This window comes from Frieseomelitta varia, unplaced genomic scaffold (assembly GCF_011392965.1).
Source record: "Frieseomelitta varia isolate USP_RPSP 00005682 unplaced genomic scaffold, Fvar_1.2 scaffold_912, whole genome shotgun sequence".
Classification (NCBI taxonomy): Eukaryota; Metazoa; Arthropoda; class Insecta; order Hymenoptera; family Apidae; genus Frieseomelitta; species Frieseomelitta varia.
Window position 1 is genome coordinate 352,855 of NW_025110715.1, and position 27,977 is coordinate 380,831.

At 29.9% G+C, this 27,977-nt stretch overlaps 8 protein-coding genes across 14 annotated transcripts; 5 read left to right on the forward strand and 3 right to left on the reverse strand.

Moving 5' to 3' along the window:
* The first annotated feature begins 62 nt into the window (after window positions 1-62).
* On the forward strand, window positions 63-1,542 carry LOC122537556 (replication termination factor 2). The gene is made up of 3 exons (XM_043670804.1): window positions 63-397; window positions 552-935; window positions 1,003-1,542. The coding sequence occupies exons 1-3, from the start codon at window positions 329-331 to the stop codon at window positions 1,402-1,404; spliced, it is 855 nt and encodes a 284-aa protein (XP_043526739.1). The 5' UTR covers window positions 63-328; the 3' UTR covers window positions 1,405-1,542.
* Window positions 1,543-2,053: 511 nt separating this feature from the next.
* Window positions 2,054-7,093, reverse strand: LOC122537551 (membrane-bound transcription factor site-1 protease). The gene is made up of 14 exons (XM_043670795.1): window positions 6,898-7,093; window positions 6,019-6,554; window positions 5,809-5,940; window positions 5,463-5,672; window positions 5,202-5,386; window positions 4,822-5,119; window positions 4,606-4,757; window positions 4,255-4,535; window positions 4,059-4,170; window positions 3,714-3,972; window positions 3,364-3,638; window positions 2,986-3,272; window positions 2,617-2,893; window positions 2,054-2,541 (listed from the first exon to the last, which is right to left on the reverse strand). Exons 2-14 carry the CDS (start codon window positions 6,538-6,540, stop codon window positions 2,175-2,177), a joined length of 3,357 nt encoding a protein of 1,118 aa, XP_043526730.1. The 5' UTR covers window positions 6,541-6,554; window positions 6,898-7,093; the 3' UTR covers window positions 2,054-2,174.
* Window positions 7,094-7,272: 179 nt separating this feature from the next.
* LOC122537553 (general transcription factor 3C polypeptide 3) lies at window positions 7,273-10,812 on the forward strand. Its single transcript, XM_043670797.1, has 5 exons — window positions 7,273-7,434; window positions 7,774-8,200; window positions 8,278-8,481; window positions 8,566-10,406; window positions 10,517-10,812. The coding sequence occupies exons 2-5, from the start codon at window positions 7,860-7,862 to the stop codon at window positions 10,795-10,797; spliced, it is 2,667 nt and encodes an 888-aa protein (XP_043526732.1). The 5' UTR covers window positions 7,273-7,434; window positions 7,774-7,859; the 3' UTR covers window positions 10,798-10,812.
* Window positions 10,579-15,794, forward strand: LOC122537552 (DNA ligase 4). Its single transcript, XM_043670796.1, has 12 exons — window positions 10,579-10,666; window positions 11,072-11,240; window positions 11,350-11,507; window positions 11,573-11,847; window positions 11,932-12,246; window positions 12,349-12,655; window positions 12,764-12,893; window positions 12,966-13,223; window positions 13,281-13,469; window positions 13,547-13,882; window positions 13,954-14,196; window positions 14,274-15,794. Exons 2-12 carry the CDS (start codon window positions 11,079-11,081, stop codon window positions 14,607-14,609), a joined length of 2,709 nt encoding a protein of 902 aa, XP_043526731.1. The 5' UTR covers window positions 10,579-10,666; window positions 11,072-11,078; the 3' UTR covers window positions 14,610-15,794.
* A 115-nt stretch (window positions 15,795-15,909) lies between these two features.
* Window positions 15,910-19,716, reverse strand: LOC122537557. Of its 3 annotated transcripts, XM_043670805.1 has the most exons (9): window positions 19,255-19,716; window positions 18,845-18,983; window positions 18,717-18,776; window positions 18,475-18,524; window positions 18,344-18,391; window positions 18,162-18,260; window positions 18,007-18,062; window positions 16,901-17,937; window positions 15,910-16,814 (listed from the first exon to the last, which is right to left on the reverse strand). In XM_043670805.1, the coding sequence occupies exons 2-9, from the start codon at window positions 18,940-18,942 to the stop codon at window positions 15,998-16,000; spliced, it is 2,265 nt and encodes a 754-aa protein (XP_043526740.1). In that variant the 5' UTR covers window positions 18,943-18,983; window positions 19,255-19,716; the 3' UTR covers window positions 15,910-15,997. The 3 variants fall into 3 exon arrangements, with proteins under 3 accessions (XP_043526740.1, XP_043526741.1, XP_043526742.1); XM_043670806.1 differs by lacking the exon at window positions 19,255-19,716 and having other exon boundaries at window positions 18,845-19,041; XM_043670807.1 differs by lacking the exons at window positions 18,475-18,524; window positions 18,717-18,776; window positions 18,845-18,983; window positions 19,255-19,716 and having other exon boundaries at window positions 18,134-18,260; window positions 18,344-18,383.
* A 2,050-nt stretch (window positions 19,717-21,766) lies between these two features.
* On the forward strand, window positions 21,767-22,805 carry LOC122537496. The gene is made up of 2 exons (XM_043670696.1): window positions 21,767-22,202; window positions 22,365-22,805. Exons 1-2 carry the CDS (start codon window positions 21,767-21,769, stop codon window positions 22,637-22,639), a joined length of 711 nt encoding a protein of 236 aa, XP_043526631.1. The 3' UTR covers window positions 22,640-22,805.
* On the reverse strand, window positions 21,928-27,640 carry LOC122537494 (leucine-rich repeat-containing protein 49). Of its 5 annotated transcripts, none has more exons than XM_043670690.1 (8): window positions 27,506-27,640; window positions 26,344-26,510; window positions 25,634-26,272; window positions 24,270-25,534; window positions 23,815-24,185; window positions 23,479-23,715; window positions 23,200-23,406; window positions 21,928-22,066 (listed from the first exon to the last, which is right to left on the reverse strand). In XM_043670690.1, exons 1-7 carry the CDS (start codon window positions 27,536-27,538, stop codon window positions 23,203-23,205), a joined length of 2,916 nt encoding a protein of 971 aa, XP_043526625.1. In that variant the 5' UTR covers window positions 27,539-27,640; the 3' UTR covers window positions 21,928-22,066; window positions 23,200-23,202. The 5 variants fall into 5 exon arrangements, with proteins under 5 accessions (XP_043526625.1, XP_043526626.1, XP_043526624.1 ...); XM_043670691.1 differs by lacking the exons at window positions 21,928-22,066; window positions 27,506-27,640 and adding exons at window positions 26,766-27,018; window positions 27,281-27,364 and having other exon boundaries at window positions 22,962-23,406; XM_043670689.1 differs by lacking the exon at window positions 21,928-22,066 and having other exon boundaries at window positions 22,962-23,406.
* On the forward strand, window positions 27,212-27,955 carry LOC122537498 (39S ribosomal protein L54, mitochondrial). Its single transcript, XM_043670699.1, has 2 exons — window positions 27,212-27,455; window positions 27,639-27,955. The coding sequence occupies exons 1-2, from the start codon at window positions 27,368-27,370 to the stop codon at window positions 27,917-27,919; spliced, it is 369 nt and encodes a 122-aa protein (XP_043526634.1). The 5' UTR covers window positions 27,212-27,367; the 3' UTR covers window positions 27,920-27,955.
* Window positions 27,956-27,977: the final 22 nt, after the last annotated feature.

The following is a 27,977-nucleotide window of genomic DNA, read 5'->3' on the forward strand; positions in this document are numbered from 1 at the left end:
AAAAAATTCACACGTTGAAACTCCGATTTAAGTGTCAAGTCAACATTGGTTCCCCTTTCTTAAATATCTTGTTACAAGGAATTTCTTTATATGACATAAAAGTTAATGACCAAGAATTTATATTTTTCAGAGTTTGATGAAATCATACTTATTGCTCACACCAAATCACATTCATCGTATAAAGAAAGTTGGTAGTACTGTAACATACACCACGCATATCCACTTATTGTCTTTCATGAGTGATATAGTATAATCCATAATATTTGACACAGATCTCCTAAGGATTAAAGATTGTAATAGTTTTCAACTTATTCTATATCGATATATCATGGGTTGTGATGGTGGAACTATTCCTCGTAGGGATGAACTCGTAAGAGTCAAAAAGAAACCAGAACAGGTGATTTTTTATTCGATTATACATAAGATTTATTTATTACATATCAATTCCCTAGTGAAACATATGAAAAACTTTGTTTATTGTAAAACGTATACAAAAATCAACTTTTTATCACGCTGTATGTCTATGTATAATTATATACAATTAATTACAGAAAGATAAAGAAGCAGAATTAGCATTTAAATGGAGACACTGCACAATTAAACAATTACCATTACAACCACCAGTAGTTGGGTGTGTATTAGGTCGTCTCTACAGTAAAGAGTCTGTATTAGAGGGTCTTCTTGACCGAAGCACACTTCCAGAATCTGCACAACATATTAAGACTTTGAAAGATGTGAAGAACTTAAATTTGACACCAAATCCAGCATTTGATGGCAATAAAGCAAAAAAAGGAGACTGTTATACTGATGAAGGAAAAAGTCCATACATTTGTCCACTTATTGGACTAGAAATGAATGGAAAATATAAATTCTGCTTTTTATGGTCGTGTGGTTGTGTAATGAGTGAAAGAGCACTTAAAGAAGTCAAAAGTAAAGTAGGTATTTGTATCACAAGTATAATAATGAAAAGGTATATACAAACACTCTTATGTTATATTTCAGATATGTCATCAATGTCAACAGCCTTTCAGTGAAACAGATATTGTTATTATAAATGCGGAAGGTGATGATCTTAAACTAATGGAAGAAAATGTGGCATTACGTAAGACAGCCCAAAAAAAAAATAAGAAACAGAAACATAATGAGGATAATCAAACGCAAGATGTTAAACAAGAGGAAGTACCCAAGAAAAAATTGAAAAAAGAAGATAGAAACGGTACTATTAAGGTTAATAGTAATAGAACTGAAGCTGAAGATCCAGCTTATAAAAAGGTTAAAGACAATTACAGTGTTGCTAAAGATCCTAAAGCATCAGAAGTATTTAAAAGTATTTTTACTACTCATAAATCTGCAGCAGAACAAGATAGGGCACATTGGATCACATACAATCCATTTTACAACTAAAGTGTGATTTCAATATGAATATTCTAAAAGTAATTAATTATTAACATGTGAAAATATTATACTTAAAAATAGTTATACATTGTAAACACTGAAATCGTGTCTATATCATTAAATAAATAGTTTTATATATAAAAACAATTTTATTTATGGAATATTTCATAGTCTATATTACAAAGTAGCAACATTTTTGGGCTAATAATATTACTACTTGTTCGTAACAAAAATGGATGATGATGTCATACAAAATCTAATAATTATTACAATCACAAGTTACTAGTAAGATAATATATTTTTTATATGTATATTTGTTTATCTAAAGCAACTGAATCTTCTATTAATTAAAATATTAAAATGTTTGGAAAAATACAAACATATAAAATATTGTCAATATTGAATCTAAAATGATTTTTTTGTAATTTACCGTGCAAATTTATATATACTTTGTTCCATGCATTTTACTAATATAGCTTAATATACATACGTTTTTATTTGTATTTATGTGTATTTATGTTTTACTTCATTTTTATTTTTTATTTATATCATTTATATGAAAGAAATAATAAAGGAATCCTCTATCTTATGTTCGTATACCAACAGAAATTTACGCTATTCAAAATTAATCAACAACAGATAAAATTTATCAAAATAATTTATATAACTTTTAAATTTATATCGAGTACTATATATTTAAAGGCACATAATATAGTTTGTTATATCTTAAGCGTTTACCACAGATAATTGAATATTATCTCGCATTAGTTGAAGGTTTGTCACATTTGAGGCACTCTGCGTAGAGAAATTGTTTGAATAACTCTGCGTAATCTACCGACTGTTCGTTTTCTTCGAGAATGCCTTTTTGTTATTAAGCAATTCCATCGATTTAATAAGTAGAAAAAAATACTTCCTACAATTATTATTCCTGCCATGTAACTCCACTTACTTGTAAGTATTATACTATTATCTTGATCATTTTGTTTTAATTCATCAATATTATTTCGCTCTGCGTTATGTACTGTAGGAATATTTGCACCTCCAACACGTCTTCTGAGCCACAATGGACTTGAATCTTGTAAAACTGGATTTATAGCAACTATTGTGTCTCCAACAGATAATAGTTTTTGAGGTTTATAGAGATTTCTGAAATAGAATCAAAATTATAATGTAATATATTTGTTTATCGAATGAAATTAATAAAATATATTATTAACTTACATGGGAACAGATTCATTTAAAGGTTTTGGAATAGCAGGAGTAATAGTAGGACAAGATGAAAGTGGTCTAATATGACCAGCATTAGTATTTTCAGGCAGTAACACTTTACTATGACGCTTTAAGTAACTTCCTTCCATACGTTGTGGTAATTCATTACTGTCTAAAATACTAGATTTCTCAAGAAGTTTCGTCTTAGTTTGACTTTCGTCTGTAAAAACAGCTGCGATATGTCCCGTTGTTGTATATTCCAATATAGCATCGAGCATCCAGAAACAAGCTAAAAATACATTGTTCTTTTCTTTCATTGTTCTTTAAGTTAAAGAATAAAAAATAATATAATTATTAAATTAAAAATTTTATTCAACATACGTTTCTGTAAATGACTGTCATCAATGCAATTTGAATCACCATATACTACAACTCTGCCTGATATAACATTTGATTGATCTTTCATATTATTTTTTTCTATATTTTCTTTCTCCATTATCTCGTTTTTATTGTAATTGTCATTATACATTTCCCTATTTACATGACCATTGGTTTGGAAAAGTCCAAGAATTGGCACAGCCATCGTAGATCTTGATTCCGATTCAAGCAAAAGTTCTTGCCCTTGATCATGTAATTCTGCATAAAGAATAACTCCATCTTTTGGAAATCTTGATAAATATAAAAATTTTAATTTCATACCGATATAAAATAATTTAAACTTTTATTTATATATTTATATAAATTTATTATATTACATACCGAGTAATTGTAGTACCAGAAGCAAAAGTTACAGGTGGATGTTGACCAAGAATAAATTGACCATTGCGTACTTGATCACCAAATGCAATCCCCCAATTAGAATATAATAAATCATTCAAAGCTGGTACATTTGCACCTCCTGTATCTGGTATCCACCATTGCCGAGTATTCTCATCATAAAATTTTACTTTCCTCATAACAGTAACGTTGTACCAATCTGCAAATATGACTACAGAGAGACCTTCTTCTTCTACATCTTTCCTTAATTTAGTTATCTGAAATATAATTTATTGTAAATTTGAAGTTAATTAGATTACGAGAAAATGTTATTGAATGTCACATAATATTACCTCTTCAGGAAAGAATTCTTCTTCACTATCAACAATGAGTAAGGTACCATAATTTTTGGCATTAAAACAAGTGAATGGAGCACCAAGTACTTCTAAATAGTAACCAGCATTACGTAAATGCTGATACATATCTTTGAAATTAGTATGAATATGATCGCCATTCCAATCAAGTGGATCATTTTTCACACGTAAATCGTCTCGTGGGAAGTATCCCGGGGGATAACGCAAATTGTGAAATTGATCCCATAAAATACGTTTACTATTAAACAAAAATCATTCGATTCAATTACATCATAGAATTGTATACTACTAATTCTTCTTTTCTTATAGTTTTTTTATACTCACTGACGAGGAGGCGTAGGAATAACTTTTGCTTTCAAAGGCAATTCTATCTTAGATTGTCTTACTTTTTCTTCTCCATTACTCGGTGGTGATTCAATTGTAATAGATATATGACCTGTATATAAAATTAAATTTTAATATAATAATTTTATAGACTATCTAATATATTAGAAATGAAATTAAATAAAATAATTTAAACCTTGTGCTATGCCTTGCCAACTACGAGCTGATGATGGAACTGTTATAGCAACTGCTAACCATCCAGACCATGGCCAAAGAACATCACTATAAGTTACTGATACATCAATCCGCTCACCGTTACCATTACCGGTATACGGATGCCATACAAGATCTGTTACATGACCAGATACTCCCAAGCCATTTATTATAGTTATATTTACAATTGTAGGCATACCAGTATGATATACAGCTTGTGTACAGTATGGCCACATATACTGACATTCAGTCAAGTCTATATAGCTAATGATATATCACATTATATTACAAATCATAATTAATTAAGGTAATAAATTGTACCCCGAGTAATTACCTCGGGCTTAATGTAGCGATCGGTGTATATGATCGTAGGAAATGAAATGCTCGTAAAAGATCTAACTTTCCAGCACCTTGTTCAAACATTCCAACTCCTGATAAACGACGTGCAGAAATAAGTAATGCTTGTTTCATACTTGCTGGAGTTATCTGAAATAATAATTTTGTTATAAAATTTTTTATTTATATATAATCAAGAAATAAATATAATTACTTTTTGTTTAACAGATTGAGATCCATCTGCTTTTACAAATCCACTGGCTAAAAGAGCCACAGCTCCAGCAACAACAGGACTAGCAACTGAAGTTCCAGATAAAGTTCTACAACCTGTTTGCAATGCAGAACCTCGCACACCTGAGCCATATGTGACTAAATCAGGTTTTACTCTTCCATATCCTGATGGTAACTCCCATGTTGTCATACCACGTGATGAAAATCTTGCTATTTGATCCTCCCAATTAATTCCACCTACCCCAATGACATCCATTTGATCCGCAGGATTATTTAAGGTACTATATTGAGTACGAAATTAGATTTATTGATGTATTATAAAATTAAGAAAATTAAATATGAAGAAAATATTTAATTCCTTACCCATATAAAGGTCCATCATTACCAATTGCAGAAACCATAATTACACCGTTTGCTGTTAATTCCCACACTTTATCAACAAATGGATGGTCCATAAAGTCTGGTCCTCCAATACTAAGATTCAATACTGTAACTTTTGTAAGAATAGCATAGTTGAATGCATCCAGAAACCATGATGTATATGATACCTATAAAAAACAAGAAATTTTTTGATGTTTCAAATTAAGTAAAAAATAGATGTACTAAATATAATAATAAACGTACCTGGGTATTAGTAAAAACACGAAATATATGAAGTTCAGCATCTGGTGCAAAACCAAGACAATCTATACAAGATGATGCAATAACTCCAGCTACAAATGTGCCATGACCTAGACCATCTTCTAGCGTCTTTTCATTTGTCCAATTTGAACGTTCTTTAATTTTTTTAAAATGTGGATGACTAGCTGCTAGTCCTGTATCGAATATTGCTACCTGCCATTAATTATTATATATACAATATTACTTCAATATACATATTTATCTTATTTTAATTTAATATTTATTTATTTATTTATTTATTTATTTCATTTCAATCTTCTAAACATATGTATATCTCAAATGAAACTACCTTGACTCCATTTCCAGTAACACCCATACCCCATAGAGCATCAGCTTGGAGTATACTTGTAATTTGTCTTGGTATAGCTCTTAATAATCTACGTGATGTATGACGATTAGTTGACTGCCAAAACTGATTGTTCTAAAATTCAATTTCAGCCATGATAAATAAAATCACTACATTGTTAACCTTAACAAAATAAAATGTTTAGTAACTTACATAATTATTGATTTTTCTTTTGAAATTTTTATATTCTAGAAAATCTGCATCTTCTGATGCGTTGACAAACTTTAAACTTCTTTGTACAAGCCTCTGAGGAGTTACTCTTCTAATGAGAGGATGATCAGTTAAAGCATCAAGACCATTATATTTGTCTGTTTCTTCCAATAGGACAACATCAAAGTCACTTGGATAGTTGCTAGCTAAGTTGTCACGAAATAAAATTTTCCACTTATGGATACCAGATGAATTTAATGCAGCTTTTATGTAATTCTCACGTGTATGTGGTTTATAATAGCCTTTAAATGCAACAATGTACTCATTTTCAACAATTCTGCTAACAAAATGGACCTTTACTTGTGCAAGGCCATTGTCATGACTTGATAATTTAGGTATATTATTGAGTTCAGAGTTTATAGAATTATTGTTTTCTAATGAGTTTACTTGATTATGGGATGATTCAATCACAATATTAAGTAGTAATAACAAAGAGACATATAGCCAACATGTATGTGGCTTCATACTATTAATATCAGCTGAAAAATAAGCAAGAAAATTAATATAATTAAAATAATTGTTAAATAAATGAATATCCAAAAACGCAGAATAATTTATTTGTATTATAACACAATATAATTTAAAATAAATAATTTTAAAATAATATTGTAAAGGATAACAGAAGAAAATATTTTTGTAATTTATATTATATTTATTATATTTATTTATACTATACTATACTATACTATACTATACTATATACTTTATACTATATTTTTATTTATATTTGTACATTATATCAAAGACTAAAATAACTTATAATTATTTCTGTTTATATGCTTTTAACTGGAATTCATGCATATTATACTTTGTAAAACTTACACGTAGTAGAAAGACATAATTTATTAAATTGTATTTTCCTTGTCCATACTTTTTTTTTGTAAATGTTTCAAACAATAACAAGGTAATATAGCAATTTCTTATTTAATATTTAAGAAATCGAAAAGTGACATAAAGACGTCTTTTTTATTGTTAAAATCTTGTTTTGATGTCATAACCTCAACGTTCTTAAAATAAAAATCCACTCCAAATGAAAAATCAAAGTTTTCACAGCATGCATTTTCGTTTAATGTTTTCACGTTCCTTACTTCTCTGTGTTACATCTTATGTACTTTATTATATATAAATCGTATTAATGAACAACGAACAAACAAATCATAACAAGTTTACTGTCGTATTGTTTACAGAATACTTCACACTATAGAGTGATGATGTCAATATTGTAAAAATAAATTGTTATCTTGCATGGATATAAAAATAAAAGTGTATTAATTGTTATTCGAGATAAATGTATATTTATAAAGTTACATCTGTGCAAGGAATGTAATATTTATCGCTTCGCGCAAACTTGAATAAAAGGTAAACAGCTTATGCGGTAACTTAACCTATAATATATATTTACTCTTTACAAATTAATTATAAGTATATTATATGATATAAGTACATGAATACTAATACGTATTAGTATAGAATAGATTACTGATATAGATTATACACGAATAGATTACTGATAATATTATTTAAATAGTGTTTTAATGACGTGACACTAGAATATGTGTATTGTATATTTTATTTATAATACATGTATAATTATACATACATTATAGATACATAATGTACATATTTTATATTTATATAAAATTAACATATTTTATGTAAATATACAGCTACGTTAGTTTAGTTTTTCATTTATTTTAGTGTTGTCTGTGGCGTGATTGAAAAGTGAATCATTTAATAATACTGTTTAGTGCATATAATAACACAGATTAAAAGTAGCCAAAAACATGTCGTTCAGTGACAAAAGTGCAATAGTACCTGTGATTATAGAAGAACTAGATGAAAATGCATTAAGCAACATGAATGTCGATATGACAGAATTTATTGAAGCAAAAGCTTTGGAAATAAAAGATGTATCAGAAAATGTTATATCAGATGTTTATTCCAACCAAAGCAATTCTGCTGTGGATATTAACCCAGAAGCAGAAGATCATGATATATTAATAACTGTAGATGAACAAGACCAATTGACAAAGCAGTTTTTAAATGGAGAGTTAACATTCTCTGAGTATTCTTCTAGAATGGATGAAGATGGGGATTTAGAAATTGCAGAATTTGACATTTCTAGGTAGCAGCTTAATATGGACTTTTATTTTTTCATAAAATGAACTCTGTTTTCTGATAAATGAACTGTTTTACTTTTAGAAATGATTTAGAAAATGAAGAAGCAGAAACAAATAAAACAGTTCAGTCCAAAACATTAAAGTCACAAAGTGGAGGACAAGTACGTTATAAACGGAAAAAGAGAACACTTCCTCCTGCTCTGCAAGGTCTTATGGGTGAAGCAAATTTAAGATATGCTAGAGGAGATACAGAATTAGCTGCACAGATATGTATGGAAATAATTAGGCAGGTGTATTTTTCTCAAATGATGACATATCACTTCTAATTAATAATAAATGAAGCAACATAAATTCTTCAATTTTCCTACAGACAAGTGCCAAGTGCTCCAGAACCATTTCATACATTAGCAATGATATATGAAATTGATCAACCAGAAAAGTCACTACAGTTTGCTTTGATAGCGGCACATCTTAGTCCAAAGGATGCAGATCAGTGGGTGAGATTGGCTAATATGTCCTTGGAAAGTGGAAACATAAAACAAGCTATAACATGTTTTAACAAAGCAATTCAGGCAAATCCAAAAGATATAACTTTATATGAAACACGAGCACGACTTTTAGACCGTAATGGAGATAAAAGAGCGTATTTAAAAGGATTTTTAAAGTTAGTTCATCAATTGGATCCCGAAGATGGCCAAAACATAATTAAATATGCTAAAATGTTAGCCAAACGATATATGGAAGAGAACAATAGTGAACAAGCACTAGAGGCAATGGAAAATATTTTTTCAAAATGTCCTGGTTTCATTACCTTAGAAGAAGTCAATATTATGACTGAGATATTAATAGCATTGAAAAAATTTAAAAGATGTTTAAATATTTTAACCACATATACCAGTATTTGGGTAAAATATAAAACTGATGATACACAAGAATCTGATTTAATAACAAAAAAATCTGGAAATGAGAAGAAAGAAGAATCAAAAGATCAGAATATATGTGAAATAGACTCTTGTGGAATACCAGATGATGTAGTTGTTGATTTGAAGGCAAAATTTCTTATAACACTTATTGAATTGAATCAGATGAAATTAGCTGAGAATCTTTTGCCGAAATTTTACTTTAATGAAAATCCAGAAATTTCTGGTGATCTTTTTTTGGATATAGCAGAAGCTTTAATGGGAAAGAAAGAATTTAAACAAGCTTTAATGTTATTAGAACCTTTAGTCAATAGTAATAATTATAGCTTAGCTGCAGTATGGCTACGACACGCAGAATGCTGGGTCGGTTGTAAAGATCTACAAAAAGCAATAAAATCGTATGAAGTCGTTAAACAATTATCACCTCAACATTTAGGTGCAAGAACAGCATTAGCTAAGCTGTATCAGTTGAAAGGGCAATACAATAAAGCAATAGAAGTTCTTTATCAAGATCCAGAATCAGACACTTTAGATCCGCAAGTAATATATCAGAGGACGTTACTCCTTTTCAAAGTAAAGAGATACGATGAATATTTTCAATCTGGCCTGTTACTCTTCTCTAGACATTGTGCAAATATAAGAAATAAAGTTGAATTAAATGCATTAACTAGAGCATACGTAGTACGACAACGTTTGGAAACATTGCAACTTCATCGATTATCCCGCGGCGAAAAACTTGAAGAAGAAAATGCACCATCGTTTTTGAATAATACAGAATTAAATGAGAAGAAAGAATTTCTCTTACTTTTGCAAATGTGTAAACTAGCCTGTACATTAAAGAAGTATGGGTTCCTACAAAGAATCTGTTTTAGTGCTTTAACATCAAAAAGATTTGAAAAAAGAAATTCCCATATCATGTTTTTATGTTTACTTTCGTGTATCTACAATAATGATTCTTATCACGGATTTAATATTGTACGGCAATTAATACGTGTTTGTCAGAAACCAAATTCGTGGAATCTATTAAATATTATTGTACAAAAAGCAGAAGATTGCAGACACAATAGGTTCATAATGCGTCTTCTTGGAAGGGAAGATGTGTTTTCATATTTAAATATAATGCATGCAAATAATTGTCTTATTTCGGGAACATATAAATATGCTCTTAATGATTATATTTCACTTTTCAAAGTAGTACCTAGTGCCTTATTAGCGTTACTTATTGGTGTAACTTTATTACAAATGGCATGCCAGAAATTGTCTGCTAAAAAAAATCAACTAGTAATTCAAGGTAATTACAATCTAAAAATCGTAATTATATTCGTTAATCAAAGATTTGATTTTATTCAAAATTTTTTCCCAGGGAATAAAAACCTGAATATTTGTTATATTTTATTTCAGCTATTGCGTTTCTAAAGAAATATTCTCAACTCCGAAACGAAGATGGTGAACAAGAGGCATGTTATAATATGGGCCGTGCTTTTCATCAAATTGGTTTATTACCAGCAGCCGTACATTTTTATAAACTAGTACTTAATAAAGATCCTGGAGGTTTGATTAAAAAGAATTCATATCTATTAGATTTAAGAAAAGAAGCTGCCTTTAATTTACATCTCATTTATCTGCAATCGGAAAATTATTTATTAGCAAGAATGTACCTTGAAAATTATATTACAATTTAGTTTATAATATTAGTTGTATGTAATTTGTACAATAAAGACTTAATTATAAATATTGTTGTAAGTAAATCAGCTGTAAATAATATTAGTTATATGTAATTTGTACAATAAAGACTTAATTATAAATATTGTTGTAAGTAAATTAGCTGTAAATAAAGATATAAATAATATTTTTTATAAATTTTTATAAATGAACTTTAAATTATATTAATGAATTTTAAATTATACTAGTTTTATAGTTCAAGTGATTAATGGTTTTTATTCTTCTTTTTTACAGAAGTAAAATGAGTAGAACATTAGCTAGCGAAATTGAATTTAAAAATTTATGTGATGTATTGGAGAAAATCTCAGAAGCACATCTTTCTAGAAAAGCTGATATTTTGAAGCGGTTTATTCAAAAATGTCGTCTTATGAGTCACAAATTAAAAACGGAATTTGCAACTATGGTATAATTTTGAATTTTTTAATTAAAATTGTTCATGATTATATATACTTTAGATCTCTAAGTATTAAATATATTAAAATTATTAATATTTCATTAAATTTCTTTTATAGAATGTTTCACTTTATCCTATATTAAGATTAATTTTACCGGATCTTGAACGAGAACGTGATGCCTATAATTTAAAAGAAAAATCTCTTGCTGATCTTTATATTCGTGTATTTTGTTTGGGAAAAGACAGTAAGGATGCAAATAAACTGAAACAGTACAAGTAAGATTATTCTTTTTCTGATATTAGTACTGTACTATAATCGTAAGTCTTTTGAAATATTTTAGAATTCCCACTGCAAAAAATATTGCAGGACGTGATTTTGCAGAAAAAGCTTATTGGATTTTGCAGAATCGTTTTCCACGTGAAAGTTCTAATTTTACAATAGAACGAATCAATTTATTTCTCGATGATTTATCGTCAAAAAACAAAACTAGTCTGTCAAAGAATGAAACATTTAAAGTTTTGTTTGGAAAAATTAATGCGTTAGAATTTAAATGGATAACACGAATTATTTTAAAAAATTTGAAACTTGGTATTGGCACGAAAAAGATATTGCAAGGTTTATTATTTGTATATTATTTCGTAAAAATATAAAAATATCTACTTAAAAACAATATAATTTGACAATAATATGCTCTTTTAGTTTTTCATCGTGATGCAAACTCACTGTTCAATGTATCATCTAATTTGCAACATGTTTGTGATACATTATATGATCCTCAAATGAGATATCATCATGATATTCAAGTTTTTTCTCACTTTAAACCTATGTTATTAGAACGATGCCAGATTGAGGATATAGAAAAGCTTTTTAATGGCAACAAAGAATATAATGTGCAATGCAAATATGATGGTGAACGATTTCAAATGCATATGAAAGATGGAAAATATAAATATTTTACAAGACAAGGATATGATTTTACAAATAAGTCTGGTTTTGGGGAAACTAGTTCTTCAGGTTTATACCTCATAATTTGATTAGAATATATTATATATAAATTAAACTAGTTTTATATTTTTTGAAAAGTATCTATGATGCTATCAAAAGAATGTATTTCAGGTTTTATGAGCAGTGTATTTGGTCAGTTATTAAATCCACAAGTAAAATCAGTAATTTTAGATGGTGAATTAATGGGTTGGCATAAAGAAAAGAAATCGTTAGGTTCAAAAGCAATGAGCTATGATGTTAAAAGACTCTCAAACAATAGTCATTATCAGCAGTGTTTTGTTGCATTTGATATTATTATGTATAATGATAATTTACTTATTAATGAACCTTACGAGAAAAGATTTGAAATTTTAAAAGATACATTTACGGAAAAAGAAGGTTGTCTTCTATTATGTAAATCTACTAAAATTTCTAAAAGGTAATTAGTTTTAATAGATAATTAATGAAGTATTTATATACTTATGTTATTAACTAATATTTATATATTTATTTATATATAATTTATATATAATTTTTTGTTTTTAAGTGAGGAATTATGTAAGATATTCAATGAAAGTATTAAAAATAAAGAAGAAGGTGTTGTAGTAAAGGAGTGTAATAGTAAATATAAACCAAATATAAGAGATGGAACTGGTTGCTATAAAATAAAAGCTGAAGTAATATGTTGTAAAATGATTGCTTACATTGTTATACTTTTTCTTGTGTTACTATAAATAATAATATTTCAGTATTCCGATAATTTGGTACAAGATGTAGATTTAATTATTCTTGGTGGTTATTATGGTGATGGAAAATTTATGGGTTTAATAAAAAGTTTCTTAATGGGAGTAGTTTCTTCATCAAAAACTCCTGATGAGAATACCAAAAAATTTTCATCTGTAGTCTCAGTCAGCAGTGGTTTATCCATGGATAAATTGAAAGAATTTGACGAGATGTTTAAAGATAAGTGGCAAAAAGATCGACCTGAAAATGTGATTCCTCCTAGGGTGAGTTGCAAAAATAAATATTTATGTTCTAATATTTTAATACTATTCGTAATATAGACTGAGCCGCCAGATTTATGGATTCGCCCTGAAAATTCCATTATTTTGACTATAAAAGCAACAGAAATGATACGAAGTAATGATTATCCAATTGGATACAGTTTACGGTTTCCTAGAGTTACAAGTGTTAGAACTGATAAACCGTGGTATGATGCTTGTACAATTAACGATTTATTATCATTAATCAAGGTATATGATTGAATGTTTTGTTATATATTATATCATTGCAACATAAATAACATAAATACTAAAATGTTATTGTTAAGGATACGGGACCAGTTCAGAAATTGACGAAACGAGAAACAGATTATGAAGATATAGAAGAAATACCTAAAACTAAAATATGTAAAACAGCAAAACAACAAGAGTCTGTAAAACAATGTTCAACAAAGTATAAAGAAATACTAGTGAAACCAAACATTTTTGACAATACGCCGGTTCATCTTACTCGACTTTTTGAAGATAAAGAAATTTGTGTGATAAATGGCAATGATGAGTTATCTAAAGAACAGATTGAAAACATTCTTTTGCAACACAAGGCAAAAGTTGTACAAAATCCTTTAAAGGAAAATTACTGTATTATTGTTGGTAATGCTAAAACGGTAAATATTCTACTTATTATTAACTTTGTATCTTCATTTTATAATTCAGTGTGTTGAATAAAATTCTTTAGGCAAAAGCAAATTATAATATACAAAGTAAAAAGTATGATATAGTAACATTGGATTGGTTCAAAAGAGTTACCAAAGAAGAAAATTGGTCGTCATTGCAAGACTTTTTACCATGGGATTTAATAAGTAGTCGCGAATCAACGAAACGACGATTAGCACAATATTACGACGATTATTACGATCACTATACTATAGATGCTAATGAAGAAAGTTTATTACGTTCGTTTAACAAAATCGAAGATATGGTATTGTTTTCATTCATTTATTTTACTACATCAAATTTCTATAGAAAATTTTAATTTCATATCAAATTATATTTTAGGGGCGAAATATTAAATTTGATTATGCAGAAATGAAAAAAGCAGATCAAGAATTATTTAATAGTGAAATATCTCCCTATTCCTTATTTCGAGGTATTGTGGGATACTTCAATGATCCATCAGATTTGTCAAAAATTGAATTTCGTTTTATGGCGGGAACCATTAGAGAAACTATCGATGATTCTGTAACGAATGTTTTTATCAACAATAATTCCGTGAATCCTGATTTGCAAAACTTAATTGGCAATAAATCGTTGCAAATTATTAAAAGCAAATGGATCGGGGAATGCTTCAAACACAGTGCAATTATTTCTTATTCTGAGTATCTGATTCAATAAAGAATAATAGATCAAGTGATTTTTAAATATCTATATCTATGTAAATGATAATTAACAATTCATTTGTAAATAAATGTATACATACATGCACATTTTATCAAAATTAAAGTGACAAATAAAAATGCAAACATAATTTTAGAATCGATTCTGTTTAACAATGAAAATTTAATGTACAAGTGTTACGCGTATATTTGTAACATGAATACCGAAAATATATAGATTCATTCTGGCTCATATTTTCGTTAAGTGCTAAAGAAACTGGGTACTAGGTGGAGTGACAGTTGGACAGTTCGCTCATTTAACATCCCGTTTCGAAATATTTCTTCTTGGTTGAAGTCGGCACCCTTACTGTTCTCGTTTTATTTCATTGGAATGCGTGCAAAATATGAGGCGAAAGGGACGCAGCTGCGACGTTTCCTTTACAAAGCCTGCCATTCAGAGAGATTCTCGAGATTAAGACGAGAGAACTTTGGAAAAAGAGACTTTATACGCGCAGACACATCAATACGATGACAAGAATCATCAGATTCTGGAAATTCCCTTTAATCTAAACAATCATTCAATTCGTGTCACTAATTTTTAAAAGAACTTCAATTTATATTACACTAGTAGATGTTAGTAGCAATGTTATGAAAATACATTTTTTTTATCAAATAGCAGATGCGCAATAGAGATGTTATTTATGAATAACAAAATGAAAAGAAGAATTCTTCATTAAAAAGTCTACGATTACGCACAACAAAGTAAAAGGATCCTTCAGTCTCTTTTTCATAACAACTAAATTGCAATTGAGATTTTTGGCAAAGATGTATAACGTGACATCGCTTGATGCACGTATAATGTTAACCATTGTGGATATCTCGTTAGCGTAAAGGAAGGTTTCGTCTACCAGGTCAGAACATAATATATGAATATGACTGACATTCGTGTTCGTAGAAGATCTACTTATAGACTCTTCACCTTCGGATACGACGCATATTAATCGAGTTTCAGATTTTCCAAGCGTCCAACGGGACGCGTCACTCCTTTGCACCACGTCCAATTTATTCACGGAGTTTCAGTGCTAACTCGGTACCTGCCAATTATGTATACTCGTTACTGTTGTTGCTTACGTTTCATCGTTACAGGATAAATTTATGATTTAACCAAGTTCACACTTGAATTATGCGTTTATCGATGGTTCTGGTAAAAAAAAAAAGTAGTTTATGTCTCAAATGCCTGTATGGATTTTCTCTTTAAATAATAAGTAAGTTACTTCTCTCTGAGAAGTAAATTGTAATTGATTTTTTTTTTTTTTTTTTACGTATTTTCCTACGATTAATATATATTTCTTACTTCAATAATTCAGATTTCTTTTTTTGTTCCTGTAACTATTCACTTTCTTAGTTCTAATACGTATTCTTAACATTCCATCTAACGTGACGTTCATCCGTATATATTATCTTTTTCTTCTGTGGGCGAAATTTTGGTTTCCCCCATGATTTCTGAATCTGTCTTGTTTCCTTCTCTGTTTCATCTAAATAGTAGTCTCTGAATGTTGATAAAGATGACAACGAACAGGAAGTGGAAGAAAGATAGGTGCTCGTTCTTTTTTCATTTACCGGGTATCTTCGTTTCCACCTGTGAATGTTTGTACACGAAGAAGAAGAAATCGGTTCTCGTTTATGGTAAATAGGGTATTGCGGCAATAACGTCCAAGAGTAACATCGTCTGGATGATGATAAACTCGATGACGAAGATAACAGACAAGTAGAATCTATTTCCGTGCTGTTCTTATTACTTTTATATTGATCATTTGAAGGCATCGTATAACGTGATGATTTATAGGTTGAATGTTGATACGTACTTAAATTGTCACGAATAGGTTTTTCACCTGTGGTAGTAGAGGTAATCGACGAACTATATAACGAATTCGTCGAATTCCTTGATCTATTAGACCTTCTGTTTTTGAAAATGAAGTCCAAAGTCGGTTTCTCGGCATGTTGCTTGGACTTCAACGAATCGATATCACGAGACAATAAAAATTTACGATTAATTATCGAATCGAATTTCTTCTTCGTTTTCAAACATTCACATTGATAGTTACTCTTTTGTGACTGTAAATTCCTAGATATATCATGTCGTGGTTGAGTCGAAGGATAGGGATGCAAATGCGGTAATGATTGTTTTTTATTGCTCTTCCATTGGCAATCATAATTACGTCCTCTGGAAAGTAAAAAATGTATTTCATAATATTAAGATAAAATTTTATTATATTACAATAAATTGACTAAGTAACTAAAGTAACTAACTTTGTATCGTAATAACAATTCTGACAAGGGAGTTCTAGCAGCTTTCTTTGATACATTGTATTTTTATATGAAGAAACAGGATAAATGTTTTTCTGCTTGCCTGAGTTATCGATATTACGAAATTTGTTTTGCAATCTTGTAATCGATTTATTTACGGGACGTTTCAAATTATGTTTTTGTTTTTGTTTCAAAGAATGCATCCGCATGTTACCCAGAAAATTATTCTCGAGTCTATCAACGTCTGACTCTTGATACGAATTAAGTTTCCCTCTAGTCCCCATTTCTGATTTAGGAGTCAGCTTTAATTCGATAGATTTTTCAATCTCCAAATAATTTTTTGACGATTTTTTTTTAACAGTAGAAGCATATTTTTTCTGTATATCGTGATACAAAATTGAATTCACATGGTCATCTGCATTAATAGTTTTACCGAAGTTGCTTATACTAGTTTTGCACAAACCTTTCTTCTTTTCCAAAGCATTAGAAGTATTTTCGTTGAAATACTTCGGTGAAATTCTTGTGTCTGTGTCACCGATGTTTATGAAATTATTGAATTTTTTACTATTTTCATTCTCTTCATATTTAGTTTTAACAATTTGTAAAGACAATGAAGAGATGTCGCAATTATTGCAGGGGTTATTAGCACAAACGCATGGAGATTTATGTGCCGACTCTAATTTTACACCTACTTCATTGGTATTTCGTTTCAAAGGAATTTTTTCCGCCGTATATTTATCATTCTTCTTCAGAATTTCTCCTTTATGTTCATGTATCTCTTTTATAATCTTTTCTTTTGTGTCTGCATTTTCTTGGTACATTTTTACATTGTCGATGTCATTTTCATCGCGTATCGATTTATTTTCACACATTTTCCAATAATCAGAAATTGCTTCTTGAGAAACACGTAGGTGAAGACAATGTTGCCTGTTTCTTCTTCTTTTCATAAATTTTCGCGGGCATACGAGGCCACTGCAATGGCGAAAAAGACAGCGTCTACCCAATCGTTTCTTTCGTATGCTCGTAGCCGATTCTGCAAGCTAATTCACGAAGGAAATTCTTGTCGTTAATACGATTACATTTCACTCAAATAATACACTTTAGATTACCTTGGTTTTCTGGTTGAACATTGTCACACAGCACGTACAATTTACCGATGTTACGTCTGCAATCGAAGCAACCACGAGATTACTGATTTGTTGAACCGCGAAAATCATTCACGATGGTAAGACTTACAGCGATTTGCTGGGGAAGTCGAAATTACCATTGTCATTTTTAGGAAGGCTCTTTCCCAACGCAAATGCAGTCTCCGATGCGATCGATGGATCGTTTTCGTGGAACCATTCCCGAATCTTCGTACACCCTAAACGTCAAATGTAATTTTCTCTTTTAGATAAATTATATAAAGGAAAATCGAGTGTCTTGCAATGAAATCGAGTGTCTTACATGTCCAAACGTTTTCTACAGCCGCAATCATAGACTTTGGTCCGAACTCTATTTTAAAAAACAACAAAATTCATATTGAATTTTTGATACTTTAATTTTTTAACGAATGCTATTGCTAATTTTATGCTTACCCTTTTTTGCATCCACATCTGCCTGGTTGTCTAAGGGGCAGGTGTTAGTACTAAGTATTAGAACTTATGATTATGCTATGCACATGATATTGCTGGTCATACGATGCGTGATATTCTTTTAGATGTTATAATTAGTCTTAATTATAATTAATAGATACGTATAGAGTAAACAATTTTTTGAAAAGGCAATAGGAAAAAATCTCGGGAGGAAAAATCTCGCACGTATGACCAACGTGACTCACTTTTCCCCTCTGCGCCGTAAGAATTCTCTCATTCTTGCTTTGCATAGGCAAGTCTGTTCTCTGCAACACAAGTATTTTTACGGTCGCTACGTTTGCTCTTTCGAGTCGCTCTTGTTATTGAAAGTTACCTCTCTTTCAGGAAAACTACGTAAAAGAAGAGCATTCCCGTGAAGCCCGCGATAAACTTGCTTAAGTACCAAACGAAATTGTCTGTACAGTGGGGCATCGCAATTGAGTTGGATCACTGGTTGTTCAACAGCGTTAGAACTATGTCAGAAAAATATAGTATTAATGATAAACTACAACTGTTCCATTACTGCATGATATATCTTGTAAGAATTGTACATTTGAGTGTTATACTTCAAAATTATTTTCGTTGGAATATTTTTAATCCCTTAACTGGGAAGAAGCCTCTCTAGAGCACAAGATGAGTAAACTTGTGATAAAATTTTAAAGATTTTCTAGCGTTTCAGTGACGAATTAAATCGTTAAAGGATTACAATACTTTTCGACTGTGCGAGATTAATTTATATCTCACCTGGCATGAATGAAATGATACGTGTAATCGAAGAATTATATATTTCCTTCTCGTGAACGATTGCATTACAAATATCGCGGCATCATCGCTTACGTAAATTTCACTGTGTATTTTGAACTTTTTAGGAAGGTTAGCCGCTTATTGTCGCGATGTTTTCTTCGTTTGATCTATCGTTTTAATTTTGAATTGCATAACATGTTTGTAACTTCGAGGCCCACACGTTTCGTGCCACTTCCGGCGCGCGCGCATTTGAGAGACACGCGCAAGAATTTCAATCGCGACGAGCTTTTGCAACTGTCAAATTGATGGATTTATTAATTTTCGTATACCAAGATTTCGAGTAACCGTGTTGCGCGTGCAGCCCCCAGAACGCGAACAAATGCAAAGTGTGTCGATTTGCAAATGTCAAAATTATCGGACGTTGCCTACTTTAAATACTCGAGTTTAATCAGTTTCTCTTTTTTTTTTATATATGATTCTAAAGTAACGCTTAGGATTATTTTCAATTCTGAATTAAGACAAAAAAAAAAAAAAAAAAAAACGTTCCATTTATATACTTTCTCTGTTTTTACTTTTTCATCGCTGATAATTCTCTTGTTAAGATTCTTAATTCAGGATACAGTTGTTTTCACAGAGAGGGAAAGTGAGAGTGTCTCGAAAAGAGCCAATCTTAGCTATGGATATTCTGAGGTGCAACATCTCTTCGGTCACGCATCTTCACCGAGGATCTGCCACGGGCAAACGTTGGAAAGATGTTGAATGACCTGTCAACATATTTGCCGCAGTGACAACACCCTCAAGCGAAGCTGTCCATGTCCGATGGGAAAAAGGGAGGAACGTCTAAAGTGACACCCCTTCGTTCCACGCTCATTAGGGCAAATTCCTTGGTGCGTTTCACGCGTGCTTACCGGCGTCGATGTAAATTTAAACTTGTCTGATCGATCGTCCCTTTCATCGTCTACGAGGAAAAGAGATGTTTCTTCAATAAAGGAGTTTCTTGCTCTCTTGAAACAATATTCTCTTCATTGATATTCGACTTACATGCGTGTAAGCGTTTCGCTTAAAATTACTCGAGTACGATATTTCAGTGTTATACGTGGAAAATGGCTACTAAAGTTCGCCTGTGGAAACGTCGTCGGATATCCAAGAAGACAAGATCGCTTTCGGTTACAACTAAAAATATAATATCGTTCAAGTATCGGAAAGCGAAGGATAGTGCAATCTTCCTGCCCCTTTTCGTCCTATTCCACACTGCAAAAATAGAAGAGAGAGAATCACGTTCGACTAACAACGGTAACGGTACACACCGCCAGCTGCGGCCACATGGCATTCTTTCTGTGATCTTGCTTTAAGAGCTCGTTAATACGATCCTCTCGGATGTTGCCAACGCACAGTTAATATTAGTTTCGAGTATGTTTTCTTAACGTATGAGTGTTCTTTAGCCTCCGGCAGAGTGAAGAAATCCGAATGTTATGTTCTCCTCTTGTTTTTGGATAAAAATCTACGTATATCTATACTCTGGCGAGAGAGCAGAAAGAAAGCGTCAGATTTAGATTTCAAAGGGAAACCAAATAGAACTCTATGTGCCCATTTCTTCTTTTCTACAGGTTAATATTAACAAATTACAATACTGAGATGGAATACTTATCAATCATTATATTTTAATTTTCAAATCCAATATACTTGGAACATAAAGAAGAAACAATCCAGGAATAATTTCGTTAATTTAATCTGAGCGATGATGAATCGAGGCATCTCATTCAAATTGTTTTTATGGATAGAAGCGAGCATACTTCTATTACTCGCGAGGAGTCATGCTCGATAAATCTCAGTAGTTTTTCACAAAATCACTCTCTGTGCCTGATTGCTCACGGAAGATTCGTCACGGTGGCTGTAATCAAAGAGGTTGTACGAGTTTAACGAAGATTTTTGTCTTTTTCTCGAGGTGATACAAGTTGACAGTAATAAGAAGAACGAGAGTCAAGCTGGCCTCGATTGGCTCATGGTCCACAAAAGTGGCGGAGTTTCATCGTGTTTCGAGCCAATCCCAACATGTTTCTTCTCTAAAAATACATTTTGAATTGGTAGGAGGAGATGCGAAGACACCTCCTTCGACAGAGGGAAAAGATTCCTCTATGTATATGACTCATATAACAGTGTAAACTGACTGTTTCATCGGGTAGTAGCTTACAGGAAGCTGGAAACGGAGGAACAATTTGATTGATGTTTCGCATGATAGTCGACGAACGAGTTTAAGTTCATGAAATACTTTTGAATTTTCTCTACATTTGTTCGATTGTGTTGAAGAATCAGCAATTTATCAATGTAGTGATTATTAAAACCTGTAACTTACAAATATGAAATGCTGTATTAACATATTCTGTGCAACGTACGAACCGACGACAATTTTTATAATGTTTCAAAAATAAATTTCACACGATAGAAACAATCGTTACTCGTGGAAATTTTGAAGAAGAAATACTCTTTATACGGAATATTGCAGGAATTTAAAATGAAGACTGAAAGTGGTAATTCGAGTCAAATTAACTCCGGAATCGAGCAACGTTTGAGAAGTCCAAAGTGTGCTAGATGTAGGAACCACGGTGTGATTTCCGGATTGAAGGGTCACAAAAGATCGTGTGCGTGGAAGGATTGTCGTTGTCCTTGCTGTTTGCTGGTGGTCGAGAGACAACGGGTGATGGCAGCTCAAGTTGCACTCAGAAGACAACAGCAGGCTCAAGGAAATTTCTTCGGCGAAAACGTCTCGACTGTTTGTCACACACCAATTGATACAGCTGGTTCGTCATACTTACTAAAAACAGATCAACCACCAATTTGTCGAAGAGGGAAAAATATTCAGCGTCATCAATTACACTTTACGCAAACCAGCATTAGTGTGACCCAGGGATTCTATGGATTGAAGACGATTCACGGTTTACCTGCAGCATGTTAGTACTTGTACAGTAAATCAATGGAAAGAAAGTGTTTTGAATTTAATTTAAAATTATTTCACTTTTGAATTGTTATCCTTTTCCTTATTATTATTATTTGTAATGATACTAACATTTTGTATCATATTTTTATACGTTGATAGCATACTTTTATTACAGTTACCACGGATGCTCCATTGAATGGTTTATCACAAAATCAAGAATATAAACAAGAATCTGACGGTTCGAAAAAAATACAGCCTTTCCCAAGTATGTATTCCACAATTCCGTGGTTCGAACAGGTTGCGGAACCTCGTAAAATGAAGAAAAATTTTAATAATTTTAAGTCTACTGCAAATAATCAAAACGATATTTCTGCGGCTAAGAATGGATCTTGTTTGGAGAAGAAATCGACGATCTCTTTTAGTGTAGAATCTATCATTGGAACAAAGTGATGAATGATTATTTTATACGAAATTGCATTTCATTGTAAATAGGAATTATTTTTATGAATTGTTAAATCTTATTAACTTATAAGTAATAATTGGGATGTATATGAAAAGTTTTCAAAAATTCAAGTTATTTTCTTATGAAATGCAATCCATAAAGTATATATCTAAAGTAGAATATATACAAATATACAATTTCAAGTAGACATTTTTCTAATTAACAGATTTTTAATTTGTTGTATGTATTTGAGATACATTATTGTATATTAACATTATAATAAACTTGCATAAAATCGGATTTATTATATAAAAGTTGAATATTGTTTCATTTTTATTTATTATCGCAAATATTTTAAACATATCAGATGTAATAACAAATGAATAAATATGATGTGCTCTAAGATTATAGATCTATGTGAATACATAAGAATATATTTTCTAAATTCACATAAATTTAAGTAATCTTGTAAGCTTGTTTAACAAAATTAATTTTACGGAAAATGTATAAATTAATTTTATCAATTCTCTTTCATATTCTATATACAATAAATGATGCAATAACATACTTATTATTTGTCAGTTTCGAGTGTTTTGCTACAACGTTTCATATATGCATCCATTTCAGAAAAATCAAACAAGGTAGTGTGAATTATTTCATATAAAATACTTGGCCATATACTTTCGAGTAAGTGTAACTTTTGTATTGCATCTACAGTAAGATTGATTAAATTTAGTAAATGTATTTTTCCTCTGTGTCTCCAAATAAGGTCTTCCTACAATTAAGTTGAATTGAATTAAAATCTTTTTATTAGTATTCAAGAAGTATTTATTAAACAACTTATTACTTGTGTTATATTTCCTTTTCTCCATTGCAATGCTTCCTTAGCAACAACACTTCTAAGAGCTGGATCACTGTTAAGTAAAAATTGTTTGGCAGTAATTTCTCCAGTTTGTTTTTGCACTTTCTCTAAATGAAGTCTTTGTAGTAAAGGTTGTAATAAAGACTCGGGCAGTGAACACATCACAATATCAACAAGACCAGCATATTCTTCATTTGCTAAATCAATTTCTTCATTTGTGATCTGTAAGAAAAAATTATTAATTCTATAAATATGAATTAGTAATTCTTGATTTTTTTATATTGTTGTATAAAATTACAGAAAAAATTAAGAAATAATTACTTCATTTCCATTAATAATTTTTAAACCCCAGTGAGCTAAACGAAATATGGCATAAACTTTCCAATCCTTTGATATAATTGGATTTCCAGTTTCTATATGAATACTTGTTAATCCTTGCACTTCAGCTAATGCATTGAGTTGTCCAAGATAGCTAATATTAGTTTCTTTAAACATAAAATGCTCTAAGTTTGGAAATCTATTTTTTATTTTACATAACACTTTGGCCACATCATTAAACTGTACATAATTAAATTTAACTATATTAACGTCTTGAGCTTTTGAAGAGTCCCATAGTCGGTCGATAAAACGTAATGCACCTTGACCATAAATATTTAAGCAACGGCCGACTATTTCTATCAAATAATCTCCTCCTATAGATATAAGATATATAGATATAATATAGATAATATAGATATGAATAATAACATAACATAAATATTGTTATTATTTCGTACCTTGTTCCCTTTCTTTTGGTGGATTTTGTGATGGCACTGGATTTTGTGGCGTTGTAGCTTTATATTTAGCTCTAACAATTGCTGCTTTATTACTCTTATAACACACTATTTTTTTCCCTTGTGCACTTTTTATCTTGTTTTTGTCTTTTTCTATATTTTTATATTTTTGCAATGTATTTTTACTGGTAGATGATGTACTGAAATCACTCAATACTGACTTACAACTATCAATGCTATTTGTTTTAGAAACTAAAGAACAATATCCAGAAGAATCAATGCTTGATTTCGATTGGCAATCAGTTAGGCCATGTTGATTCTGAGACTTTATATTTTGAGATATTTTTGTTAAATCTTGTTTATCATTTATTGGTAGCTTACAAGAGTTGAATATTTCATAAGACTTATCATTTTGCTCATCAACAATTTCAAGTTGGGTTGAATTAAAAGTATTTATGGAATCAAATGTTTCATTAGTAATAATTTTACTAATATGGCACGGCGAAGCATAGTTATTAGAGTTTAATAAATGAGAATTTAAACAACTTTGCAAATTTTCAGGACTTTCCAGAATTTCTGAATCACTACTTGATGTACTCTCAGTGTCGCCTTTAATTTTTGCCTTTGTTAAGTTTTTCTTTATTTTTTCATCAAATTTATTGTTTATTAAACTATCTACAATAGAATCTAAAATTGGTGGCAATTTAAATTCTAATGGGTATGCCTTAATTGTATCTTTTAATCGAAATAAATTATCAATAGAATTACTTCTTTTTTTAATATTTATTTTTGTTGCTTCTATATTTTCATTTATAGATGTCAAACTTCCAAAACCCTTTGACTTTACATTTTCTAAACTTTTAGGTTTTAACATACTGAATTTACTTGATTTCTGAATTTGCATTGCATTAGTATTACTGTTTTTAATATTGTTTTTACTATTATCATTATTCATAGAGGATTTAGAATGACATCTGAGAAGTTCCCAATTTATTTTGGCATTTGATATAATTTCTTCTCGTCGAGCATTCATACAAACTTGTGTACTAAGATTTAAAAAAGTGGAATTACTTTGTTCTTTTGTTGTTCTCCATGCTATAGCAGCTCTTCGGACTTGTTCAGTAATTGGCATACTTGATAGAAATTGTAAATTTGGTAAATATGATACAAGGAAAGAAACATAATCTCTGTTCAATGTTACAGGATTTCCATCAATTGTTATTTCTCTAAGGTGTAATGCTTTAGTAAGACTTCCTATATCTTCAATTCTAAAATTTTAACATCAAACAAATAATGTTATCAAGTACATTACAATAACTAAATTATGCATCAAATTTTTATAAAATATATATTTGTAAAATACTTACTTAGAAATATCATTATTGCTTAAATACAATTTTTGTAATTGTGGGGTTTCATTAAAACCTAATAATTTTTTGATTTTATTGCGCTTAAGATTTAATTCTTTTAATGATGTTAAACCTTGGAAATCATGATAACCTATAGCTTTAATGTTATTTCCAGCTAAATTTAACACTTTTAAGGATACAAGATTATTCAAATCTGAAATCTGTACAATTTGATTGCCATGTAAATCTAAAACTTCCAATTTAGAAAGTTGCTTTAATCCTTCAATCTTTTTAATTCTATTCTTTCCAATTAATAGTACTCTTAAATTCTCTAATATTTCAAAATTGCATACTTTTTCAATTTGATTACCATATAGATCAAGAAATACCAATTTTGTTAACTGAGAGAAATTACAATTTTCAATCTTTGTAAGAAGATTACGTTGAAGTGACAATAAACGTAGACGTGGCTCTCCAATTATATTTGGAAAGGAAGTAAGACCTCGTCTATCCAGACATATTCTGTCAGGACTTTTCTCTTTTTCTGCAGCTGTTCTTGTTGCCACAACAGTTTTTCCTTCACTTGTCCATTGTAAAGTAACTGTATTAGAGCCATCGACTTTGTCATTTTCTACGTTAAATAGAGACTCTGTTGGACTATAAATTGTACCAAAAGCTTTAAATATTTTTAATAAATTATGAATAATTTTTAACTAAAAACTCAATACCTGAATAAATTATAACGGCGTTTAAATAACTTTGATGGTACAGGAGCTCCAGGTAAAATGGGTAAAGCAGGAGCAATTGTCAAGAAATTATTATTTTGTTGATTTCCTGTATGAATATCTAATGGTTCTCCTATAATTCCTTTTATAGCAAAACCTACTGTTTTTGGCTAAAATATTAAATAATATTATTTTAATTATTTCATGATACTACAAAAGATATAATAATATAAAGATATAATAATATAAGAAAGTTATATATAAAAATAAGAAAGTTAATATAAAAGTAAGAATATTATGAAATTTAAATTCTTCTTTGCGAAATATATGTATACTTTTATTTGTATTATATTTTTCACTTATACATATAACATAATATAAAGTATGCAACATTCTTTAACATTTTATTATAAAATCGAACCTACCCGCGTTACTCTATCGCTGCTTACTGGCATTACATAACCGAAACACAAAGAAATTGTCCCACAGCTTTATAAAATTAACTTTAATCATTTAATAGAATACTGATATGATCATAATCTATAGTCTGACATTAAGCTTTTTTTATTAAATTGTGATAAAAAGTAAGTCTAACATAAGTGTAACATTTATTGTTTGTCATTGCGCATTTGATTTACTACCGTTGTCAACATTTGAATGTTCCGCGTTATGATACAACTGTAGCAAAGAATAATTTCATTAATTGCAGTTTAATATTAAATTAAAATATTCTATATCTAAATATTTATAATTTAGACTGTAAATATGAAAGATTTTATATTAACAATCAAATTCATTTAAATTTATTAAGCTATTTACAATATGAAATAATTAGTGAAATTTTTTAATTTCAACTTTTTAAATTTATAGTTCTGATTAAGTTTAAGGCTGATTTAGTTTTTGTGTAAAAAATATAAAAATGCATTACATTTTTAATTACCATTAACAATAAACAATATGTACAGGTTATAGAAAAGCAAGGCTGAGAAATTTAGCACTCTAGAATTTGTTTATATTTGTCAGTGCAATGTCCCTTTTATCAATTTTACGATTACCTAGATTTGCAGAAAATATTATTGCAGTACAATATACGCTGCAAGTAAAAAACTATGCAGGTAAAAATTGTATTTTAATAAAATCATCTTATATAAATTGAAATACGTACTTCTATGTTTGAAATACAGGTTATGTCGCACATGTTTTATTTTTTAATTTACAGAATAGTTTCTTCTTGTGAAATTGATTTTAATAAAGAATAATACATTAATTCTTATTACGTACATTATTTTATCTTTCAGTTGAGAAAAAAAAGGTAATAAAAGCTCAAGAAAGAATAATACTACCAGTTGAAGAAGACGTCAATAAATTATTGAATTATGTATGTGGATCAAACATTTATAAAGAAGGAGAAGATGTAAAGTTAAAGCCAGACTCTGAATATCCTGAATGGCTATGGAACATCAGAACTGAGCCATTGAAATTAGAAGATTTAGATCCAAATACAAAACAATATTGGAGATACATTCGCAAACAAGCACTGATTAAAAATAATAAATTCAGGAAAACTCAACGATTCTAAAAAATTAATTTAGTAGCAGATAATTAATTTTATTAAAATATTGTTGAAAACTTATAAA

Bases quoted from the DNA above. Each gene is read 5' to 3' on its own strand.
- LOC122537557 (XM_043670805.1), bottom strand. From the start codon at position 18,942: ATGCCCCACTGTACAGACAATTTCGTTTGGTACTTAAGCAAGTTTATC. The intron at 18,777-18,844 runs GTAACTTTCAAT...CTTGTGTTGCAG, and splicing joins GTAGTTTTCCTGAAAGAGAG to AGAACAGACTTGCCTATGCA. The intron at 17,938-18,006 runs GTAATCTAAAGT...TTCGTGAATTAG, and splicing joins TGTTCAACCAGAAAACCAAG to CTTGCAGAATCGGCTACGAG.
- LOC122537552 (XM_043670796.1), top strand. From the start codon at position 11,079: ATGAGTAGAACATTAGCTAGCGAAATTGAATTTAAAAATTTATGTGAT. The intron at 12,247-12,348 runs GTTTATACCTCA...AATGTATTTCAG, and splicing joins TGGGGAAACTAGTTCTTCAG to GTTTTATGAGCAGTGTATTT. The intron at 12,894-12,965 runs GTAATATGTTGT...ATAATATTTCAG, and splicing joins GCTATAAAATAAAAGCTGAA to TATTCCGATAATTTGGTACA.
- LOC122537556 (XM_043670804.1), top strand. From the start codon at position 329: ATGGGTTGTGATGGTGGAACTATTCCTCGTAGGGATGAACTCGTAAGA. The intron at 398-551 runs GTGATTTTTTAT...AATTAATTACAG, and splicing joins TCAAAAAGAAACCAGAACAG to AAAGATAAAGAAGCAGAATT. The intron at 936-1,002 runs GTAGGTATTTGT...GTTATATTTCAG, and splicing joins TTAAAGAAGTCAAAAGTAAA to ATATGTCATCAATGTCAACA.
- LOC122537494 (XM_043670690.1), bottom strand. From the start codon at position 27,538: ATGTGCGACATAACCTGTATTTCAAACATAGAA. The intron at 26,511-27,505 runs GTACGTATTTCA...TTAATATTTTAG, and splicing joins CCTGTATTTCAAACATAGAA to CCAAAAACAGTAGGTTTTGC. The intron at 25,535-25,633 runs GTAAGTATTTTA...TTAAAATTTTAG, and splicing joins AGCAATAATGATATTTCTAA to AATTGAAGATATAGGAAGTC.
- LOC122537496 (XM_043670696.1), top strand. From the start codon at position 21,767: ATGAAGACTGAAAGTGGTAATTCGAGTCAAATTAACTCCGGAATCGAG. The intron at 22,203-22,364 runs GTTAGTACTTGT...CTTTTATTACAG, and splicing joins TCACGGTTTACCTGCAGCAT to TTACCACGGATGCTCCATTG.
- LOC122537553 (XM_043670797.1), top strand. From the start codon at position 7,860: ATGTCGTTCAGTGACAAAAGTGCAATAGTACCTGTGATTATAGAAGAA. The intron at 8,482-8,565 runs GCAGGTGTATTT...ATTTTCCTACAG, and splicing joins ATATGTATGGAAATAATTAG to ACAAGTGCCAAGTGCTCCAG. The intron at 10,407-10,516 runs GTAATTACAATC...ATTTTATTTCAG, and splicing joins AAATCAACTAGTAATTCAAG to CTATTGCGTTTCTAAAGAAA.
- LOC122537551 (XM_043670795.1), bottom strand. From the start codon at position 6,540: ATGAAGCCACATACATGTTGGCTATATGTCTCTTTGTTATTACTACTT. The intron at 5,120-5,201 runs GTAAGGAATTAA...TACTCAATATAG, and splicing joins AATGATGGACCTTTATATGG to TACCTTAAATAATCCTGCGG. The intron at 4,758-4,821 runs GTAATTATATTT...TTATTATTTCAG, and splicing joins CTCAATCTGTTAAACAAAAA to ATAACTCCAGCAAGTATGAA.
- LOC122537498 (XM_043670699.1), top strand. From the start codon at position 27,368: ATGTCCCTTTTATCAATTTTACGATTACCTAGATTTGCAGAAAATATT. The intron at 27,456-27,638 runs GTAAAAATTGTA...TTTATCTTTCAG, and splicing joins GCAAGTAAAAAACTATGCAG to TTGAGAAAAAAAAGGTAATA.